The sequence below is a fragment of the Triplophysa rosa genome, linkage group LG18 (genome assembly GCF_024868665.1).
Source record: "Triplophysa rosa linkage group LG18, Trosa_1v2, whole genome shotgun sequence".
NCBI lineage: Eukaryota > Metazoa > Chordata > Actinopteri > Cypriniformes > Nemacheilidae > Triplophysa > Triplophysa rosa.
Window position 1 is genome coordinate 20,013,722 of NC_079907.1, and position 24,283 is coordinate 20,038,004.

General features: G+C 41.6%; 3 protein-coding genes across 3 annotated transcripts in view; all 3 read left to right on the forward strand.

Moving 5' to 3' along the window:
- Positions 1-488: 488 nt before the first annotated feature.
- ifnphi4 (interferon phi 4) lies at positions 489-1,945 on the forward strand. Its single transcript, XM_057357828.1, has 5 exons — positions 489-620; positions 1,125-1,211; positions 1,296-1,442; positions 1,672-1,749; positions 1,841-1,945. The coding sequence occupies exons 1-5, from the start codon at positions 489-491 to the stop codon at positions 1,943-1,945; spliced, it is 549 nt and encodes a 182-aa protein (XP_057213811.1).
- A 10,974-nt stretch (positions 1,946-12,919) lies between these two features.
- LOC130568731 (GTPase IMAP family member 7-like) lies at positions 12,920-22,338 on the forward strand. Its single transcript, XM_057357728.1, has 3 exons — positions 12,920-13,053; positions 13,803-13,913; positions 21,629-22,338. Exons 2-3 carry the CDS (start codon positions 13,892-13,894, stop codon positions 22,336-22,338), a joined length of 732 nt encoding a protein of 243 aa, XP_057213711.1. The 5' UTR covers positions 12,920-13,053; positions 13,803-13,891.
- Positions 22,339-22,340: 2 nt separating this feature from the next.
- The window catches only part of scn4aa (sodium channel, voltage-gated, type IV, alpha, a), a 51,462-nt gene continuing 49,519 nt past the window's right edge, over positions 22,341-24,283 (forward strand). The window contains exon 1 of the mRNA XM_057357724.1: positions 22,341-23,504. Within this exon, the coding sequence (XP_057213707.1) occupies positions 22,341-23,504 (1,164 nt within the window). The remainder of the gene's footprint in view (positions 23,505-24,283) is intronic.

Consider the following 24,283-nt stretch of genomic DNA (forward strand, 5'->3'; position numbering starts at 1 on the left):
CCAACACATAGCCAGTGTAGACCCACACAGACCATTATAGTTTGGCTTAAAACTGTAGCCTACAATTTCCATATAACCAACCATTACATCCATTAGAATGTATTTTTTAGTACATCGCATCAATAATGGAATTATTATGGCATAGGGTTTTAAAAATGAAGTATACACTAGCCTACATTTAGCCGCACTGCTATATTTGTAAAAATAATAAGATAAATGTACACGGAGATTCCGCCGGTATTGCGTAATCGCGCTTTACCTGTCACTCAGGTGTAGGCTAAAGCGTGTTTTCATGCTGCTAATGACTGACCAACTGGAAAGCGAAAACTTCAGGTGTAATTCCCTAAATGCTCTCATAAAAACAACGGACAGCATGGAGGAGAAGCTCATTCAGCAGCAAACATCACCAGAGAATATCGGGATCTTTACAGTGTCAGCAGGTGGAATAAATCGTGGATTTATTTGTCTGTGGATAATTCATCATTATGATGTTCGTTCGTTCATCACTGCTGTGCCTGGTGCTGTCAGTCTGCACCCTCCGATCTGTGCTGGGTTGCAGGTGGATTAAACACAAGTTCCAACATCACCACAGAGTCTCTTTGGATCTGATTGAAAAAATGGTAAGCGTCCACCTTTTCCTATGCTTAGAATAAATCCAGAAGCTAGAAAACTTGAAGTTGGTGAAACATTTCATGTACCTCAATTATTTATGTTAATGTCTGAAGTTCCCATGAAAGTGATATTGCTCAGAAGTCTTTCATAGCTCAGGAGATCTAGTCTTAATTTAGTCTCAGATGATTCTCCTAAAATTTCTGAGACAATTGTGCTGTTCAACGAAAGACTATAGGTAAAATAATCCGATTTTGATAAGAAATGTTAGTTCATGTTGAGATCTTTAATATCATTGACTTTTGATTGCGTACTTGGCAAATCTTGTTGGGTTTAATTAAAAACACAAAGGGGCAGTTTACTGGACAGGGTTTAAGACTAGTCCCAGACTCATTTAAATGTTAGTCTCCTGGTTTAAAATAATCCCTGTTCGGGAAACCAGCCCAAAGCGTTTACGTCTGAATTTGTTTGTTAAATCTATTGTTGAATTAAATTGGTTTCTCAATGCTTTGTAGGGAGAGAAAATCATCGAGGGCCATAAAAACAAATCCTCCATCAACCCCATTCCATATGAACTGATCAACAGCTACAGGACAGTAGAGGTCAGTAAAAAATGAATGAGCGAATCCTGATCGGTTCCGTGGATTATGGATCCATATTGATCATTTTTGTTTTTTTCTCCTCAGGCTGAGAAACAGATTCTGTTTGTTATTCAGACTTTGATGGAGATCACTGGTGTCTTTGAGGACGCTGACTCTGCACCCTGGGATAAAAGCACAATGGAGGATTTCTCGAACATCATCCATGAGCAGATTGATGGACTCCAATTATGTGTGAGTAAATGTGACTGAGAAATAAATGAGCGACTCATGAGACTCAGAAGCAGTACATAAGAAATACACTTTTATTTATAGTAAAAAAAATATTTTTATTTTAACCGTAGCAGTTCGTAACAGAAAATCTAGAAAGCAGTACAGCTGTGAATAGTCCATTCCTTTGCATATGTATGTACATCAGCAATAATAACACTAAGAACTCATTGGTTTCTCTTTTTTACTGCAGGGCGCTTTCAAAACGAAGAGGAATAAAAAGTTACATCTCTATTTTAGAAGACTGAGGCAAATGATAGAGTTGAAGACGGTAAGACTATGAATAATATATGACGAATATAAACCCAGAGCTGTATGTGAGCAAGGGAACTCGTGTAAATGTTGTTGTTTTACTCTGTCAGGAGGATGCAGGTAAAGGCTGGGAGATCATCAGAGCTCGAGTCATAAGCATCCTGAAACAGCTGGAATTTTTCTCCTTCTACACTCATGGATCTACAAAATCTTAAAAAACGATTAGCAAACTCTTCTGCCTTGTAGTAGTTTGCTAAAATGAAGCATTTCATCAAACAAAGATATATATTGTTTGCTTTTGTTTATTGTCCTACTCGATTTATATTTTGTTAATATGAAGTTATTTTGAATATTTATTTAAATTATTTATTTGTATTTATTAATTAATGACTGAAACATGTATTTTTATTCATGCCTATTTATTTTTGTTTTATATACAAATGTCTCAAATATGAATATTTTGTAATATGAATAATGTATTTATTAATGCTGGCATTCAATAAAAGCGTATTTTTTCAATATCTTCTGTAAATTTCTTTACGAAGTATTGAGAGGTTAGTATCACTCACACTTAAAAAACACTTACAATTTACATTTACAAACTGATGACATACTCATCCGTTTAACCACTGGGCTTGGTCTGCCTCTGTTTATTTCTCAGATTCTGTCTTCATTACACATGTGAATCACTGCTTCCCCATGGCAGGGCAATGCATAATTTTAACTTCATAACTTTTCGTCACTGTTTTTAAGTCTCTAATTGAATGTAAGTAAATCTGTAACGTCAGATTTTCTGTCAAATGACATGATACACTGACACGCTACAACAACCATTTTTGGGGGTGAAAAAACTAATATACCTACGACTTTACATTGTGAAATTCACCTGGAAATAAATCCTTTTTACTGAATGACTGCAATAAAACAGGGCACATATAATTACAAAGCGTTTGAAAATTATTACTGATGTGGGGAGGTAATATAATCACACAAGGTCCCCAGATAATGCTAATCTTGTGCGAATGGTGCTAATGTGTAACCTTAAAATGACAGTCTCATTAGTGATGGGCGATCTTTATAGTCGAGCATGAATTTAAATAGTGATACAGAAATCCTTCACACAGCACTCTGCCAGAAAACAATAACTGTTCATCCTCATCATTTACACATCTATACTCAGTATATAGTATAGTATACTGTAGCCAAATTAATATCCAAAATAATTTTTAATGGATACAGTATGGTTGAACAAAATAGGTTTTAATTATTCTTGTCAGTGTATGAATTGCAATTGCAATACCAATATCAGACAAATGAGTCCATCACTGTGGTTACAGGAGTCACATGGGAACAGAAAACGGTTTTCTTTTTCTTCTTTTTAGTTTTAACATTATCAAATAATGCTAAATGCATTTTGGTGGCCGCCAAATATTTTCCATGCAGAAAACCCCTGTTTTTACCCACTTTTTTCATTAAAACTAAAAAGTCTTCTTTAAATTTCCTTTAAAAGTACAATTAGGTTTGTATTACACACACGCACGCGCGCACGCACACACACACGCGCACACGCACACACACACGCACGCACGCACACACACACGCACACACACACACGCACACCCACACACGCACACCCACAGCACGCACACCCACACGCACAGCACGCACACACACACACACACACACACACACACACACACACACACACACACACACACTCATTTACAGGAATGTCCCTGAAGATCAAAGCATTGATGAAAGTTGATCAATTCATCATTGAATTTCAGAATAAAATAAGATCACTGAATCAGATTTCTGATTCTGATATACCACTGGGGTGATAACCGAGTACACAATCACATAAACGTCACATATACGAATTTCTAAGGTTGAGATTCAATGTGGATTCAAACACTTTGAAACGGTTGATCATTTATTTTTTAAATGTACTTAGGTTGATTTATTTTAAATGAGCCATTTAATTGGATGAAACAAAAAGATCTATATGTCCATAATTTACATGGGATATGGTGAGATTTGGGTTTGAATTGGAAATTGTTTGTTGATTTGTTAAAATTCTTATTCACCTCTTATTCAACTTACGGAGCCCGTCTGGTCACCCGTGTACTTCAAACCCTTCTATCAAAGACTTTGGGATTCAAATGCATTAATCACACATGGAAAATACATATAATTGAAAGCTATAGTGAGCCACACGATTTCAAGTTAGAAGTACATCACAACAATTAGTACTACATATAACAACGGACTACTTGCACTGTTACATACTTCACAACTTAGGTTTGAACATTTAAGGGTCACTTTAGACATTTAAGTTCTTTAAGTCTTCGGACATTACACAATAACAGCAGAATGAACGTTTGTTGGTAAAGAAAAAGCAAACACTCTTATCTAGAATGATTATTGTTATAATCTCTTGTGTGGTTTAAGTCATATAAGTTTGTGTATTAGTGAAAAAAATAAAGCCACTGGCTCATTTTCATTACATTTGACTAAAATGTAAAACGTAATGAAAATGAGCCAGTGGCTTTAAATTTTTCACTGACCACTAGAGGGTGCAATATGCCCATCTTTCTATTTTCTGTGGTCACATGTTAAAAGGTCGAAATGTGATTGTAAATCTAATGCTGTTGAAAGGAAAAAGCTAACATATTTTGTCAGCAAAGTGAAGTTCCGTGTCTTTATAAATATATATTAATCTTAATGTTAATTATGTTAAAATTCCATAATGCTATATAAAATAAATATAAATTAATGTGTGTGTTTGTGGATGCATTCAGGTGCTCCGTATGTCCTGATCATTCCCTGTCCCAGAGGCTGTGGCATAATCAAGTTTGTCGATGACCACGACCTGATCTGTGGTGATGATGAGACTGCCTACAAAAGAGATGTTTAGCTGGTCTGACTGTAAAATAAACTGTTTCCCCACTGAACACTACAACTGAACGCACTGAACACTTACAACATTTCTTATGTCCCTTGTGTAGCAGTGCTGGTCACATGTTAAAACCAATTACAGGCATTAACTATGGGACCAATCAGTATTTGCCTGGCGGTGTATGTAAACCTGTGGTCTATGTCACCAGTCACATGGTCGAAAACCCGCCCCTTCCAGATGTCACTATGAGTAATGGAGTGTGATGATGTGCCAGATTGATGTTGCACGAAATGTGCCGACGGTCCTCACAGCTCTGTGCCCTTGAGGCTCTTGTTTATTGCAGTTTGATTTGGCGGTGGGTTGAGATGTACTGTGTGTAAAGTGCTGCTGTTTCTCAGTGCAGTGTGCCGTCAAGGCTCCCACCCGGTCAACTTTGATGGTTATATGGTCGCATCGGTAGCTGTGGCTGTTGTAAACGTTTAAGAAGTTATTATGAGCATAGTGGACATTGCTGTGAGCGTCACATCATCTGAACAGGCTGAGATGGAAAGCACTTACGTTAACATCTCATCCACTGGTTATGAGCCACGCTGCTGCTTTTGGGGAGTCAAATTATTTCCTCGTTTAATGTTTGAGTTTCTTCTGTGTTAGTATTTATTTAGCTGATATTTTCCCCCCAATGTGTTTTCTTTTGTGTAGGAGCTCAGTGCTTTCTGAGGCGGGCTGGCTCTTTATTGCACCACATGGTGTTTTATCAGGGTTGCTATGCCATCATGTTGTGTATTTTGTGTAATTTCGATTGGTGTTTTTTTCTCTTTGCATGATTGGTGCTATTGTATGAGCCCGCTCATGTAGGAAGCCGCAGTCTCTTAGTTTATTTTATTATTATTATTTTGATGTATGTTTGTTTCTTGGCCTATGATATTTGTTCCCCATTTTAACTGACTTGACCAAATCATTTTAACTTAAAAATAGAATATTTTTGTATGGTAACTTGCGCCTCTTGCCATTTTTCTTTTTTTTTTAATGGAGTAGACGTGTGTGCTTCCTTGAATTATGTTTCCCTATTAATTTAGGGTGGCGTAGTCATTACGAGTGGCCACTTGCTACACTTGTATTTTTGCACATTCAGTAGCCTGATTTTCACAAGCAGGGTCACCTCATTCTGTATAGTGCCCATGTGCACCTTGTTTTGAATTCATAGTCATTTGCATTGAGCCTGTCCCTGCTTTCTACCTTATAACTTGGTACTCTATGGCCCGGTTTCACAAACAAGGCTTAAGGCTAGTCTCAGACTAAAATGTATGTGTGACCTTTCTTAACTCAATATAACTTGCCCAGAAATATCTTAAAATATGTCAGTGCCATTGTTTTGTCTCAAGATGCACACCAGTAATGTGTTCTTCAAAGGCATTTTTATAAAAGCGATATAAATATCTTAATTCAACTAAGGCATTGTCCTGGTTTAAGCTAAGCAGTGCCTGTGAAACCGGGCCTATATGTCTTTGCTGTATATACACAATTACACATATATTTATATTCACGTATTTGCACTTCTAGTTGTTGATAAATATTGGTCAGGAGTGTTCTCCTACTTCTAGTATCGTTTACATTTTTTATTAAACTTTGAAATTGAAATTATATTATATAGCTGAACAGATTTTTTTTTCTCTCTGACTCGGTCCTTCTCTTAGGAGTAGGTGAAGCTTGCAGCATGTCCATGTAGCAGCTGACAGATAAAAAGTTTTCTGTAGATGTTTGTTGTATGTTATTTATTAATATATATATGTATATATATATGTATGTATATATATGTATATATATATGTATGTATATATATGTATGCAGTCTTGAATATACCCCACAATAAACAACAAAGCAGTGTCATGTTTCCTTATTCCAGAAATTAGGCAAGCAGAGTACAAACAGCACCCTCAAGTGATGGTATTTGGAAACAAATACTGAGTCAGCGAATATACTGTAGAGCTGGAAAAGACCCACATAGATAGACAAACAAATTGACAAGAAAGAGGGTAAAATGAAATTAATAAAAATGATTGGTTTGATGATTTTCTGAAAAAATGCATGACATTTTTGTTTATTATAATTGACATGGATAAGTCTTGCATAATAGGTCTCCAAATACATATGTTCCACACAAATCAACAGGAACAACAGAAAGATGAGAATATTCTTGTTTGGGTAAATTTCTTTAGTACAAAGTATTCACATCAATATTTAATTCATATCAAGAGCAAAAGTCAAGGTAAATATTATACATCGCTAGACTATAATGATTGAATTTATGTGTTGATCTTTAAATATGTTTATTTAACATGGGGCTTTTAACTATTTAAGATTACTTGGTAACATAACAGCTCTGCTATGGATGTAATTTGTTTGCAATGTTACATACAGGATGTATTATACTAGATGTGACAGTAGCCATTATTTACACATTAAGCTGTTAAAACGTTTACATTTTCTGAGTTTTGTTACTGTTTGCAAGTGCTTACACTGGTAGAAACGTTTGACACTAACTTAACTGCAAGTCACTTGTCTTTGGAGGCGACGTACTTATCCACAACGTTAGAGTCACATGTCTTTTGTGGCGGTGTACTTCTCCGCGACGTTAGTCACGCGTCAGTTGTGGCGACGTTAGAGTCACACGTCAGTTGTGGCGACGTACACCTCCGCTCACGTCAAAGTACACGACTTCGGTAGGTAATCCGTGGCACTATCCAACTGTCATACATTCCTGCCTGTACACTTTAACCTGACTACATTTCCCAGAAATAACCCACTGCCATATTTGATTATCACCATCACACATGTATATGTACGTCTCGGGTTACTTGGCTGTAACCCTGCTCCCTGAAAAAGCGGGAACGAGATGCTGCGTTTCAAACGCTATGGGAACGTTCTTTGTTCGACCGGTTGTGAAGCACGTGTGTCAAACACGCCAAGAATTGGCTTTAAATAACCTCGGCAGGTGACGTGGCTAATTACCCCTGCACCTGCAGGTTATAAATACAAGTGAAGCTGATGCGATTTCAGGTTCCAACTTTGTCCTAAAGGACGTCCGGACACACGTACAGTGCGGCATTGAGGCGCAGCATCTCGTTCCCGCTTTTTCAGGGAACAGGGTTACAGCCAAGTACATTTACATTTACACATTTGGCAGATGCTTTTATCCAAAGCGACTTACATTGCATTATATTATACATTTATCAAAAGCTACACTCAATGCTGCGTTTCAAACACTATGGGAACGAAAATACCAACGTGTCTGGATACCCCCAAGGTTGTGTGGTGTGTGTGCACAAGCCGAGAGGAGGTCTCAGACGTGAGTCTGGGATGTAGACTCCAGGACGCTTGCGCCTGGAGTAGCATGGACATCCAGACTATAAAATCTCACAAATGTGTGCGGAGAGGACCAGCCCGCCGCATCACACACTTGCTGCAAGGGGACACCTCTTGCTGAGGCCATAGAAGATGAAACCCCCCTTGTTGAATGAGCTCTGACTCCTAGAGGTGAAGCTTGACCGCGCGCCTCGTAGGCCAGAGCAATAGCATCCCTCACCCAATGTGACATTGGTGGCAGCCGCCCCCCGGTTGCGGCCCCCATAACATATGAAATGCTGCTCTGATATACGCCACTGGCTAGTGCGGTGGACGTAATTTCAAAGAGCACGTACTGGACACAGTAAGTGTAATCGTTCCTGCTCCGACATCGTGAACGGCGGAGGGCAGAAGGCCTCAAGAACAACTGGATGCACGGTGGAGAACGGAACTTTAGGCAGATAACTCGGGTGAGGATGCAGAATAGCTTTGACCATCCCAGGGGCAAAAATTAGACAGGAGGGCGAGGTTGAGAGCGCCTGCAAATCTCCAATTCTCTTAAGAGAAGTGATTGCCGTTAGAAAAACCATCTTAAGGGTCAGAAGCCTGACAGGTGCTGACTCCATAGGTTCGAAAGGGGTGCCAACCAGGCCCTCGAGCACTATAGCTAAGTCCCATGAAGGGACTGTCTGTCTAGAAGGAGGCCTCAGCCGCCTTGCTCCACGAATAAAGCGGGCAACTAAAGGGTGTTTTCCCACAGAAACCCCATCAATCAGGGCGTGGCAGGTCGAAATGGCGGCCACATAAACCCTGAGAGTACCGGGGCTTGTTCCTGAGGACAGTTTCTCTTGAAGAAACTCCAACACTGAAAGTAACAAAATCACTGGCAGTGATTTGGGTCTGTATGGTGTGCCATGCACCATCTGTCAAAAACGCTCCATCGCATCCAGACCCAGAGGAGCTGGATGAGTCAGAGAGAAGTAGAGGGGACATTGCGCTGTCTCCTGCGTAGCAAAGAGGTCCACCTCTGCTTCGTAAAATCTTTCTCCTATTTGTTTGACTATCTCGGGGTGGAGTTTCCACTCCCCGTTCATCACAGCTTGTCTGGACAGCAAGTCTGCTCCCACATTCATGTGCCCCGGGATGTAAATTGCTCTGAGGGACAGGAATTTGCCCTCTGCCCAAGGCAGGATCTGCTGGGCCAGTTTGTTCAGGTGGCGCGACCGCAGACTGCCCTGGTTATTTATGTACGAAACTACTGAAGTGTTGTCCACACGCACTAGGACATGGTAGCCTCGTAACTCACGGAGGAAGTATTCAGGGCCCGAAATACAGCCATCATCTCGAGGCAATTGATGTGCCAATCCAGAAGTTGACCTCTCCAGCTCCCCTGGGCTGGACGGCCATCTAAGACCACGCCCCAGCCCGTGAGGGAAGCCTCTGTCGTTAGCATCTCGCGATGACAACACGGACCGAGAGTGGGACCTAAAGTCAGAAACCGAGGTCTGAACCACATAGAAAGGGTGCGAAGTCCCTGGCGCGTCACCCTTATCTGCCTCTGGGGGTTGGCCCTTGGATGAAACCCCCTGGCTCTGAGCCACAACTGAAACGGTCTCATATGCAGGAGGCCCAGAGGTATCACTGTGGAAGCCGCTGCCATGAGACCTAGAACTCTTTGAAAGTGATGAACAGTGACTTTCTGATCTAGCCTGATGCTCCTCAGGGTGTTCTGAATGGATTCGACACGTGCATGAGACAGTTGTGCCTGCATCATGATCGAGTTCCATATAACCCCCAGATACGTTGTATTCTGCATAGGGGAAAGAACGCTCTTTTTGGCATTGAGTCTCAACCCGAGAGCTTCGAGATGAGCTAGGACGACATCCCGATGTCGAAGCGCTAGATCCCGAGACTAAGCTATAATCAGCCAGTCGTCTATGTAATTCAAAATGCGGATGCCCTGGAGTCACAGAGGAGCCAGAGCTGCATCCATGCACTTTGAGTATGTGCGGAGTGACAAGGCTAGGCCGAATGGAAGAACCCGATACTGGTACGTTTCGCCCCCGAAAGCGAACCTCATGAATTTCCTGTGTTGTGGCAAGATCTCTATGTGAAAGTATGCGTCTTTGAGCTCGATCGTCACGAACCAGTCGTGACACTGAATTTGAGACACAATCATCTTGATTGTCAACATTTTGAACTTGTGTGTCTTCAGATAGCGGTTCAATCTGCGAAGATCTAGAATTGGACGCAACCCCCCATCTTTCTTGGGAACTAGAAAATATCGGCTGTAATAGCCTGACTCTCTGTCTGATAGGGGAACACGTTCTATGGCCCCTTTGTCCAGCAGAGCTTGTAATTCTTGTGTCAACAAATGTGCTCGCTCCGGTTGCACGGAAGTGAAGACCACGCCGTTGAAATGTGGAGGGCGATATGCAAATTGAATCCTGTAGCCCTTGGCTACAATCCTTTCTACCCAAGGAGAGATACCTGGAAGTAGTTTCCACGCTGCCAGCTTCTCTGAAAGGGGTATTAATGTCGACACTTCATCTTGTTGGGGGGATGCCAGACATTCGGCGTCCTGAAGTGTGGCAGGAGACGACCGAATATTTAGCATTTTTGGGACCGCTAATCCCCGAAACACCGGTAGTGGCGGAGATTGCAATGCGGCCTTGTGAGGGTGCCGAAGAGGAGCCTCTAATTTCTCTTGGAATTTGACGCACCCCTCCCCGGGGGGGCACACCCCCACAGTCCCGGGCACACAAATCTCAGGATCTCTTCTTTTTGGAAGAGATAATGTGCCTCAGGTCCGGCCCTCCCAAGGCGGCCTGAGGAGCACGGTGGGCCGCTCCCCTGCCTCTGCGAGGGGGGGCGCGACTCGCCACACTCTCCCTGAGGACCTCACGCCTCAGGTAAACCGGACCCACCCAAGACATGTGTGCATGGACGGGACTGGGGAACTGGTCCGGAGTGGGTGGCCGACACTCCAGATGCTTGGGCACGGCGGGGGAGATATTTGACGAATGCCTCCTCGTGACACCTCGCCTCCGGAACCTGGTGACTGCGGTATTAACCGCATCGCCAAACAGTCCGGAAGGTGAGATTGGGGCATCAAGGAGGAATGCCCTGTCCCTGTCCTTGATGCCCGTGAGGTTCAACCACAGATGCCTCATCGCGGTGACCAAAGCAGCCATAGAACGGCCGATGGCGCGGGCCATTTGCTTGGTCGCGCGGAGAGCCAAATCTGTGGCGCAGCGTAGATCTGAGAATGCTGCTTCGTCGATCACCCCGCCGATGCTGACATCATCCAGCAGGTCAGCCTGGTACGCCTGCAGAACCGCCATGGTGTGCAGGGCAGCACCAGCCTGACCCGCTGCCTGAAAAGCCTTTCCCACCAGTGCAGATGTGACTCTGCAAGGCTTGGTGGGAAGAGAAGGCTTTTTCAGGGACGACGATGTCCCAGGGGAGAGATAGCTCGCCAGCGTTTCTTCCACCCGGGGCATCGCCGTGTACCCCCGTGTCCTCGTGCCAACGATGGTCGAATAAATCGACGTCGATGGCACAAAGACACAGGAGGAATGAGGTTTCTGCCACGAACGAGATATTGCTCGCCGTGGAGATCCTCGAAGAAAGGGAGAGTCCGATGTTGGGGCTCATCCCTCCGGCCACCCGACAGATATCTGTCATCAAGCTTTGATCCCTTGGGGGCCTCTTGTTCCTGCGCCCAGTCGAGTTTGAGCCTGTCAACTGCCTTGGTTACCGCCCCGAGTAAATCCTCAATCGCCTTCACGTCGCGAGAGGACCGCCCCGAGGCGGCGCTTTCTAACCCCGCAGAAACAAGGCTCAGAAGAAGTGCCGGGGCATGCTTCAGAAGCGGACGCAAGGACGTCGCGGTTCGGCGAATGCACGGGAGAAGCGGACGGATCCGTCTCCCATGCCTCAGCAAGATCAAACCGCAAACCCCAGGACGAGGAAGAGGTGGCTCGCTTAAAAAATGCGAGCCGAGCACGCAGAACCCGGAAGTCAAAGACATCGCAGAGTTCGCACTCTCCCTCAAGTCCCCGGGCGGCATGATCAGCCCCCAAGCATTCAAAGCAGAACTCATGCTTATCGAAATCGGAGAGGCTCCTCTCACAGTGAGAGACACATCTCCGATCCGAGTCAGCCATGGTAAGAAAGATTTCCTTCCGCTTATTTTACACTAGGCTAAGTAACTAAAAAGTGCTTAGACACTAGCGTAAAATCTATTATATTTGGCAATCTCTTTGCAATAAATTGAGACAAAACAAGGGGGAGACTTCTCCCTCACAACATAGATGCACACGCACACAAAGCAGTCCTTGAAGACAAAAGAACCTGAAGTCGCGTCCGCTTCACGTGTATTTATAACCTGCAGGTGCGGGGTAATTAGCCACATCACCTGCCGAGGTTATTTAAAGCCAATTCTTGGCGTGTTTGACACACGTGCTTCACAACCGGTCGAACAAAGAACGTTCCCATAGCGTTTGAAATGCAGCATCGAGTTTAGCTTTTGATAGGGAACACACAATACTATCTATATGTGGGACTAAAATGTGAATAAGGCAAAGAACTCGAATGTTCGAGAACTCGAATGGCGTTCGAATGTTCTGACACACAAAGCGAAATGCACACGTGATTTAGTAGAAAGTGAAACTTCTTTTGTCATTGGTCACGTGATTTCCCCCGTTAACAACATAAGCTTCAAATCAAATCTTCATTTGGCATACCCATTTTTTTCTCAACACAAGCTCCGAAGCCTAGGTTCAATGTCACATCACTACCTGTTTGTTAACCTGATTTTTGTTGTTTGAAGAGACCTAGGCCTGTTTGTGGATACCTGTTTGTTAACCTGCCTGTTTTTGGATTTCTTTCCTGAAATACCTACCTGCCTGTTCTGTGTTACCATCATGAAAAGATGCCTCGGCCTGGGTATTTTGTAACACACAGTAGATTGCTTGTTCATTGTGGTTTAATAATCCACTGACTCCACCCATCTGTACAAACACACAGACAAATTTCTTCCTTGTTCATAAAGGGATTGAACAGCACCTCAACACACAGGTACCAGCTTTATTTTTAATGAATTATGTTTAAATATTCTCTAATATATATATATATATATAACAAAAAATAACAATGAAGATAAATCTCTCTTATGCTATTTTAATTGATAAATATAAATATTAATAACATGAAACAATGTAACATTGACAGTTTGTTTTCAATAGGACACATGTCACACAATAGGACACATGTACGATTTATTCGTCAACTACACATATACAGTACATGTTACTATATATATATATACAGTATATATATACACACATAACATAGGAATACACTATCTGAAAAATAAACTTCTTTCATCAGAGAGTTTTTTTATTATGTTTAATTACCTGATTTCCCAACTTTACTATGAAATGTTTACATTTACATTGTTTCTTGTGCATTATTGTGTGGGTTAAGGCTTTTTCGATCATTAAATACAGGTTTGCTTGATCAGAACCAAAACTATACTGGAGAAACCAGTTGTACATCTGTTGTTGAAATAACACTCACAACAGATGTATTTGTCTAGATGTTTGAACTGCCTATAGTTGCTTTGATTTATTATTTTCCCCACCTCGAAATAGTTTCTACAGTGTAATTTACCTTAGGTCAGAATACGTGTATACAACAAATGATATACCATTACACATGTTACTGTTGTATTAAATAAACTACTTTTGAAGTGCTTATCCTGTAGATTCTTAGGTAAATGTTTATTTTGTATGATTATATACTGAAATTAATATAACTGCCCACAGGACAATGAGCAAACTTCCCATACAGGAACCTCTGATATTATGAACTGCAGCACTGAACAGAAACAATAACAACATCAGGGGATGAAAAAATGGCGAACAGGGAAGACAGAAGTAAGTGTACGGGTTATACATTAAACTCTTTTGATCAGCCTTAAAGACTAATTGAATTGCCAAGCACGGGATTCTTCTTTTAAACTACTACTAGTGGAACCATTATTAAACCTTTTAAGATCCACATTCAACATTTATTACACATTGTATTACTCTGTTCTTGACCTCAATCCTGAATCCGGAAAAAATCATGATAAAAAAACATTGAAAAACTATATTGTTGTAACGGAATGGCTATAATCTAACACACGAAGACGAAGTTCAATCCAAAATAGATCCTAAATGCAGGGGCGGATTTAGGGATTTGGGAGCCCTAGGCAAATCCATGTATAGGGGCCCCAACTATACGCCATTTTACTTTACTGCAACCCTTATTTTTCTTCCTCCTCAAAGCACACAACTTTTCATCCCCCGTCAAAGTGACGGGAAACTAAGCTTAATAAACACATAAACTCACGAATTAAAAAAGATTTGCTTAATAGGACTATTAAGCGAATCCCACTATTTCCCACTATTTTATAATCCCACTATTTCAGCACAGTTTAATTGCCCAATAGGACATTTCCCACGCCTAATGCATGACAGTGGGAAATAATAATGAATTCCCAAATGAAAAAAAAAAAGTACTTCACTGAGCTTTGAACGATTCACTGATCTTTGAACGATTCACCGATCTCTTACATTCTGTGTAAACTAATTGGTTCAAATGAGTCATTTGTTTGCAAGTCTTTCTGATCACAATGTGCGTTCATACTGAACTTGCTGTGTACAGAATAACGCTGATTCAACGAGCCAACTTCACAGCTAAAAATATAACAATGATGTACAGAAAGTTAATTTAGGAAACCTTTTCAAGAAATTTAACGTAAAACACCTGAACAGCAGTGAAACACAGCTAATACAACTCCTAATATAGCTCTTTTACTGAACTCTTCAGCGTTTCACCGTGCTGGTAACGAAACAGCGACTGCATTGTGGCATAATGCTGCAACTGCAGTTACAAATGACAATTTGTTTAAGACTCAACATATTTTTGACGAGAGTCTGGGGCGGCACGAAATTTGACTGAGGCGTCCGCCTCCAATTTCTTTATGCAGGAAAAACCCTGATCTGGGATTACTATATACAAAGTGTGCCATATCTCCGTATGTTTTTTGTGGTTTACGACCTTTCATGCATTTAAATGTGACCAAATATCTGTACTAGTGCGTACAGTATGAATCGTTTGCACTGTACTGACGTTATTATGTGCCCATCGGTCTGCGCAGCGGAGTCAAACAACCTTTCTACCTTTGAACTGACCGCCCTCTCCTACCAAGCGCACAGCGCTCTTTGTTTGACAGATGTTTTGGTCATCAGTCATGATAACTGTGTTGTCGGTGTTCATGGAGAGATACTCACCGGCACATTATCATTGCTCGTAGCCGGGAGAGTGCTGCGTCTGGTGGGAGAGAGAGGCGCTGCTGCTGTAGGAGCAGCGGTGGAGTTTGTGTGGGGGAAAAGCAGAGACTTTGGCAACAATCTTTAATAAATAATATTTTTCCTCTCCGCTGGTGTAGCTGCGTTTCTTTGTTGTTTTATTTCCATGCGACTTTAACTTCGTTTTGCAGCTAATGTACCACACAGTGACACACTCGCTATGGGCAGTTCTACTAATTCCGCCGCTGCGTTAACTTTCTCTAGTGTCGAACTCGTCTCGCGCATATACGGTGCTAATGGAATGGTCCACTCTAATCTATAATGGATGGGTGTGGCTTTGTACAGATGTAATAACGTAAAACGTTATCAGGGATATCCCGACTATTTTGATGATTACTTGGCGCTCCAAGTGGCTAGTGAAATGGCTTATTGGTTAAGTCCACCCCTTCCTTTCGGAGGCCCCTGGTAGCTCGGGGTCCCAGGCGAATGCCTACCTTTGCCTAATGGGTAAGTCCGCCCCTGCCTAAATGATATCCAGGAGAACACACAGGAGTAAAAGCAGCCACACGTAACAAAATAGAAGGCAGACAATGAACTCAGGAACAGACGGGGCTTAAATACACATTAATGAAACTTAAATGAACATTATCAGGGAGAACAGAAACAGGTGTGGGACAATTAACAACCAGCGAAACTAATGAGGGAACACAGGCAATGCAGGAATACAATAAATTCTACAATTTTGACTTGTAAAAAAATCTACAAATTAAGTAAGTTTGTTAAAATGAAATTTGTTAAATACTCTTCGAAGATACAAAGTATGCAAAACTACTCTCTAGGTACTCAAGACTAATATGAGATTGGCAGAAACCACGTGTGTTAATACTCGTGACTTGCCTCTTGGTCAGTGCCTCGGACAGCTGCTGTTGGCGAACGGTGATTTCGGTGAGTCGGCGGACGAGGTCTTCCATACTCACGTCGTTTTTTGAGACAGAGAGAGAGAGAGAGAGAGCAGTGATCTGCAGGGGAAAAAAAACGGGAGAGTTGTTTAGTGGGTTGGTGCGTGTCATTTCTCACCAATATGCCCGCATTCTCCACCAGTGTGGCAGGTGGAGGAACAACACGTACAACAAAACGTATTTTCACACGCCCCGGAGGGGAATTTATTAAAGTTAGACCCGTGGCCGTTTGAGGAAAACCGAAGATCCGTGTCTCCGTGTCCCAGATCCGGGTAGTGAGGCGGTGTGAGGTGTCCCTTGCTCCCTTCGTGTCCCGTGTGTCCGATATATCCCAGGTGTCCCTTGTGTCCTTGGTGCTCTCCGTGCACTTCATGGTCCTTGTGCCCAATGTCCGAGGGGTGTGTGATTCTGTGCTCGCAGCTGGTCGTCACTAGTCTGAACCTGTGTAAGGAGAGGGGAGACAACCATTAGAGACTTCGTATGACGGAGTCGTAGCTTCCCGTGCTTCTGGTGCAGCCGGCTTTGCCGGCTGAGATTGGCTCGTGACGACCGGCAGCTGCGCCTAGTTGATTCCCTCTGTTCCCATGGCGACACTGATTGCGCTATGGGTGACTCGCCACAATACTCAAAATTTTGTTCATTTATTGTACAACAGTACACAATAACATTTTATTATTTTCATTATTTTGCTATTTTCAGTCTTCAGTGCATATTCCGGTTGCCATGGTCACTCTGCCCTTAACAGCCACCAGTGCTAAATCATATAAAAATAAAACCAAATAATTACTTAAAGAACATTTTATAAATTTCATACAAACCACTTAGGCTATACAGTATGTCTTACCTGAATGAATTTTTTGTCAGAGGAAATATTCCTATCTTGGTACTGATCCCGCCGCTGTATAAATACCTTAAAAATAAAAAACCTTAAAGCGGCCCTAACACACGCGGTTTCTGCCAATCTCATATTAATCTTGAGTACCTATAGAGTAGTATTGCATACTTTGTATCTTCGAAGAGTATTTAGTTTGATCACCTTTATAAAAGATAGATACAGCTGTACGATTATTTCCGAAAGCATACGGCGCATGCGGGGGGAGGGGTAGGCTGAACTAAAGCACGTGTGCAACACAACACAGACATCAGTTTCACTCACCGCATGCGGTTCATGTCCGGCATCTTTTAGTGCTGGGACAGCTCCATATATCAGTTTCAAACGATCTCCAAATCCAGCATTATATCCACCGTTTATATAACATTCATCACCCAACTGAACTTCGCGAACGTATGCTCTCTCTCCTGCACATAAGTGAAAGTGACGTCTGTGCATGCTCTTTCTCCTGCTCTCCTTGCTGCCGCGTGGGCGTGCCGCGTGCTTTTCTGGGAGAATTGTCCAATAAGGGACTAAGAAAAATTGTTACGAAACAGTTTTATATGTTTGAAAAAAACTTTCCAAAACCTGTACGATCGCTGGGGGAGTGCATCGAGCAAATACTACGTAATACGCCCAACTCTTTTTTTGACAAGTTGACCATGTTAAGCATGAGAAGACAGCACGTTTAACATTGTAAAGAAGTCAGAATGCATGACACATCGTTGCAGCACCCCTTTAAACAGTGTGTAACGATATCAGTAGTCACAGGAAGAGGACGGGGTTGGCTGAACTGAAACAGGCTTTATTCTGATTAAATAACAAAGAATCTTTCCCAAACAAAACACAGGCGGCTATTTCTTCAGCACGCTCAGAGATTCACATTATAAGGTCCTCCGATAGCTTTGCAAAATGAAGTTCTCCGTCTCCAATCGTACAGCCCGTATTCAGTCCGTGTCTCTCTCTTCCCATCACTCAGGGCACGCGGTCTTTTATGCGGTCTATCCACGCCCCTTACTGGAACGAGACAGGTGTTTGTTATTTGCACTTGACCCACTTACTCACCGCCGGTCTCTCAGCTCTCTCTCCCAATAGTGTCTGTCTGCGGACCTCGCTGAACCACGCCCCCCTCGCCACACAGTGGGCGTTTCCAAACGGAAGTGAGCATCCCTATGCCCTACTCCCTTCGAAGGGCTGAGCCCTTGAAGTTAACTCTTTGAAGGGTGTAGGGCATTACTGTCTCTCGTGTGTGCGTTTGGAACTCCCTTCACAAAGGGAATGACTGGCCAAATGTAACCTGACAATGCCGCACGTGCACTCTGAATCCAGCGCTCGTTTGTCGAAAATAAACAACATTTTTAATACTTCTTGTTAAATACTGTGTAATTATGTCTTATTTTACTTTGTTCTTTTTACTCCACTTGGTATTAATAAAAGGAATATATGATAAAGTAAACCTATAAGTGTAAGGGTTTCACCCTGAAGAATGATGCCACTCTACCAAATCCTTGTTCAAAGTGAGATTTATTTCTAACAGGCAAACAGGAACTAAAAAAGGTAAAAAAAAAAAACATCCAAGAAGGAAGGTATAATCCGCTTGATACACACAAGGTATAACTTCCAAAAACCAGATGCAAGAAGATAGAAAACACGGCGGCAATCCAACAAAGAAACAACCAGATCTGACAAAACTACAAGTGAGGTGTGCATTTAAATATTGTCTGGGTAATGGATGACAGGTGGCAGAACAATCAAGATGGCTGCTGGGATGTGATGCATTATGGGTAATGGAGTCCAGTTAATCAATAGTCCGGGGATTGTGAGCATGAAACGTTGGGGAAGAGAGATGATGCGGTGGGTGTGGTCGGGGCCAATTGGGTGGACGTTACAATAAGTAGCTATTTTAAACATATTAAACATAATTTCCTATAAATTAAATTATCTTTTCATTATATTTTAACTACGTTAAATCATATGTATCACTGACAAAAATAGTATAAAACAAATACTAACTAAATGATTGTACTTACATATGTAGGTAACTTCAAAATCCCACATCATATTTGCTTCAAAATGCGTTGCGAGAACTCGTAATCCAAGATCACGTGATTACAAACAGAACTCACTTCCTTAAAGTGACGATGGCATGTGCCCTTCGCTAACGGACTTCTGAAAGGGCCCTTCAAGGGCGCATTAATGCCGTTTGGAAAATGCCCAGTGCTTTCAGGCACTTTACTCTCATTTTTCTATAAACGCCAATTGTTGAAAAGCAACTGGAGTCTCACCTGATAAAACAAAATTTCCTGTCAGAGGAACTTTATTCCAGTCAGTAAAGAAGCACCTCAAAAAAGCGTTGTTACTCTTGTCAGATGGCGTTCTGTCAGCCTACGAGTAAATATTTCATTTTAAATGCGATTTATACAACTCTTTAATCCACTGTTGTGAAACTAGAACTTTGAAGAAACAAGCGGTCCTGTCAGGCGCAGTTCAGCTGTGCGCGCTGCTCTGAACTTGAGCCAAGGCGGGAGGCCCGCGCTGTTAATATTCCCATACAACACAGAGCAGCCTGCATAGCGTGTTAAATCTCTTGTAAATCTGGCAGATTTACAATGTTCGGACTAAAAACATTTTAAACAAGCATAATAATCGTCGTGTGAATCATCAATGTTAAGCATGGGCTAATATAAATGGTAATGAAATTACGTGCTTGTGACCAGGCAGTTACGTTACCAGCAGGTCATGTTGATATCAAAATTTTACCAACATGTTACGTAACTAGACAGTTCTTGGTTATCCTGCAACGTTAGGAGACGGTAAATGTGACGTTATGAATTGGTCATTTAATGGTAATGAAATTACATGCCTGGGACGTGCCAGTTACGTTACCCGTTGGTCATGTGATCACCAAAATAGTACGAACATGTTACGTAACTGGACCGTTCTTGGTAATCTTGCAACGTTGGGAGACCGTGATGGCGACGTTATAAATTGGTCATTTAATGGTAATGAAATTACATGCCTGAGACGTGCCAGTTACGTTGACAGCTGGTAAATCACGAAATTACCAAAAAGTACCAATACATTACGTAACTGGAACGGCATGTGTTAGTTGGGACTGTTCTTTTCACACTGCATGACTATCTGGGGTAGCATTCAGTTGCTGCAGTGTTCACATTGAACTATGGATCGGCGTCAGGAGATTACACACTGCATGCCTTTACAATAGGTCAGAATAACCGACAATTCTCTGGTCCGCAAATGACGTTTCACAACCAAACGCACGCGAGAAGTGATACGTGATATCAGAGTTCTCGCGCGACATTGTAAGCCATGCTTGCTGATGTTGCGGTCTCCTCACCGAACCTCATTTTGCCTTGTATCTTGCCTTCTCATTGGCTGTAGGTCATCGCCAATGTATTTTTCAGTCAGAACTCATTTCACACAGCAGGATTTGGAGTCGCCCACATTGAGCATCAATTTTCCCCATGATTTCGAAAATTTGTCTTTGATTTCTCAAAACCTGTCGGCGACTGAAAATCGGGGCCAAAATCACGCAGTGTGAACTCGCCATTAGTGGAATCAGGATTTTTATGAAAATCTTTTAAACGTTAATTTTAAGTAAAAATAATATAAAAATGCTTATTTTACATTTAATAGGTGTAATAGGTTTTAGGGGTTAATAAAATAACAAAATAAATAAATAAATGCATGAGTTGAGTGGTTTTAAATATATATATAAAAACAGTGTTGTGACATTCTCATGGGAAGCAACATTTTTATTTGAATGAGTGAAAGACTAATTTACTTGTTTGAAGTATAACTGCATGCTTAATGATCTGTGGCCATTTAAAACACATTGCAGGCTGAAAATACAGATTTTCCAGAACTCTGTAAAGTACGGGTATTACAATTCTGCTGAAATCCATGAAGCATGAATTCCATGTTGGCCTGTTTATAAGTGATAGTAGAAGAACAAACTACCAAAGTAATTTGTTAAATTCATTTTAGGGTGAATTCAAAATACCATTTATTCGCACCTAAAAAGGCACTTCAAGGGCACTTCAAAACGAAAGTGAACTTCTGCATCCCAGGGCCCTTCCCAGAGCACGATTGCTTTCAGTTCCGGCACGATTTGCGCTCATACTGTCCCCTTTCCAAACCAACCATTTACATACATTTACATTTATTCATTTGGCAGATGATTTTATCCAAAGCGACTTACAAGTAGGAGAGCATATAAACATTTTGTCAGCAAGCTAAACAGAACCATTAGTTTACAAACCGCGCTCCAGCCCACCCCTTCCAACCAGGCCAGGCGCAGTAAGGGGAACTGCGCCCGAGTGCGGTTGCGAGCACTCAAATTAGTCAATCGAACCAGGCTTTACGTGTCAAACGCGCCCGGGCACGGCTCGATTGGGACAGTGTGAGTATAGGTCCTTAATGAAGGGTATTTGATTCTTTTACAGATCTCACAGATATCAGAGATGAGGTGAGGATTGTGCTCTTGGGTAAGACAGGAGCTGGAAAGAGTGCCACAGGAAACACAATCTTAGGAAGAGAAGCGTTTACATCAGATGTATCTCAAGAGTCAATAACTAAAGAGTGTCGAAGAGAAACAGCTGAAATCAACAACAGATTCATCACTGTGATCGACACTCCAGGACTGTTTGATACTGAACTGAGTCATGAAGAGATTCAGAGAGAAATGACCAACTGTATCTCCATGATTCTGCCTGGACCTCATGTCTTTATCATTGTGTTGAGTTTAGGACACCGTTTCACTGAAGAAGAGGCAACAACAGTAAAAATCATTCAAGAAACATTTGGTAAAATGTCTTTCATGTACACCATGGTGCTCTTCACAAGAGGAGATAATCTGAAGAAGAAAACTATTGAAGAGTGTTTGGGAAAACCTGGAACTCCCTTAAGAAACGTCTTAGAAGAGTGTGGAAACAGATATCATGTGTTCAATAATACTGAGACTGAAGACCGCACACAAGTTTCTGATCTACTGGAGAAAATAGATCACATGGTGACAGAAAACGGAGGAAGTTACTACTCATGTAATATATTCAGAGAGATGGAGAGAGAAAAACAAGAACAACACATGAAGATAATGATGGAGAGAATTGAACAACTGAGCAGAGAGAAACAAGAAGAGAGAGAGAGAGAATGAAGATGATGATTGAAGAAGAAACACAGAATCATGAGACAGAGAGCAAGAAAAGAGAAGAAGAATTTAAAGAGAGAGAAGAAAGATATAAAAGAGAAATAAAAGAGAAAGATGAGCAAGAGAGACAGATGAGAGATGAGATGAGAAGAGAACAAGACACATTTAAAAGTGAAATAGAGGAACTGAAGAAAGAAAATAAAGATCTCCAGATCAAATATGACACACAAACAGACAAACTGATGAATACAATAGAGAATCATGAGAGGGGGAAAAAGACAATGGAAGAAGAGTTTAGAGGGATAGAAGAGAGATATCAAAGAAAAATAAATGAGAAAGAGGAATGTGAGAAAAAGATACGCGAGGAAATGAAAAAAGAACGTGAGGATTGGGAGAAACAAAGACAGGAGGAAAAGCGGGAACGAGAAGTTGATGATGAGAACAAAAGAAAAAAAGAACAGAAAATTTGGGATGAATGTAACCAGCGACTTGAACAAGAGAGACAGAGACATGAAGAAGAGAGAGAGAGAACGAAGATGATCATGGAAGAGAAAACACAGAGTAATGAGAGAGAGCGAAAGATTAGAGAAGAGGAATTTAGAGAGAGAGAAGAGAGATATAAAAGAGAAATAAAAGAGAAAGATGAGCAAGAGAGACAGATGAGAGATGAGATGAGAAGAGAACAAGACGCATTTAAAAGTGAAATAGAGGAACTGAAGAAAGAAAATAAAGATCTCCAGATCAAATATGACACACAAACAGACAAACTGATGAATACAATAGAGAATGAACGACTCAATCATGAGAGAGAGAGAAAGAGAAGAGAAGAAGAGTACAAAATAGAGGTGACAAGAGAACGAGAGGAATGGGAGAAACATAAACAGGAGGAGAAACAGAGAAGGGAAGAAGACGAGAAAGAAAAACTGAGTTGTGTGGAACAGTGTGAGAGACTCAAGAGTGAAATTGAGAAAATAATGAGAGAAAAAGAGAAAACAGAAGAAGAACTGGAGAAGTTTGAGAGGATAGTTCAAGAGGAGAGAAACATGAGGGAAGTGCAACAGAAAAACTTTGAAGATGAACTAAAAAGAAGAACTGCAGAGTTGAAAGAGGAATATGAAAGAGAGAAAGAAGCTATAGAGAAAGTCTGCTCTCAGTTACATGCTGCAGTAAAGGTGAGTGTTTGTCATATATTTTTGTGCAGAACATGAGGAAAGACATCATTTAAAAAGTCCATGTCACTCCAATGGCTCAAACGTAATTTAACGAAGCAACGAGAATACTTACCATGTGCAAAAAAAACAGTGATTTTATTCAATAATGTCCTGACTTTAGTCTCTGATGCGTGTCCAGAAGAGCATGCGATGGATGCATATGGTGCTGACATTGAGCGGTGGCTCCTGCGTCTGCTCAACACGCATGCACCGCATGGTCTTGTGGATGCGCTTTATGATAGCTGCGTTTAATTTATTGTTGTCAGACTGATCAGTGATATATGACATAAAAATACTGTGAGAGCTATTCAAAAGCAGGCCGCTTTGGAAACATGCTCACTGTATTTTGTCATACACAATCAGTCCCTGCAGAAGCCTTCAAGTTTTAAATAATTCAAATTATGTACATGTGAGGGACTCGACATGGAGGCGGTGTTAGAATCCATATGCAGAAGTTTTAATGAAGGGTAAAAGTAATACAATTCAGCAAGCCGATCCGAAGTCAAATAAACAGGCAGTAAAGTAACAGTAGATGAGTCCAACCAGGCAAAAAAGAACAAAAGCAGTAATCCAATAAACGTTAATCCAAGATAGCAAGCACAATGGTCATAACAGGCAAACAAAAAATAGAAACGCTCGGTAAGGCAGTGAGAATGTAACTGGCAATACTTCGCAACATGCGAATGGCATGGTCTGGTTAAATATGGCCGACAAAGGAATTGGGGGCGTGGCATGAAAGT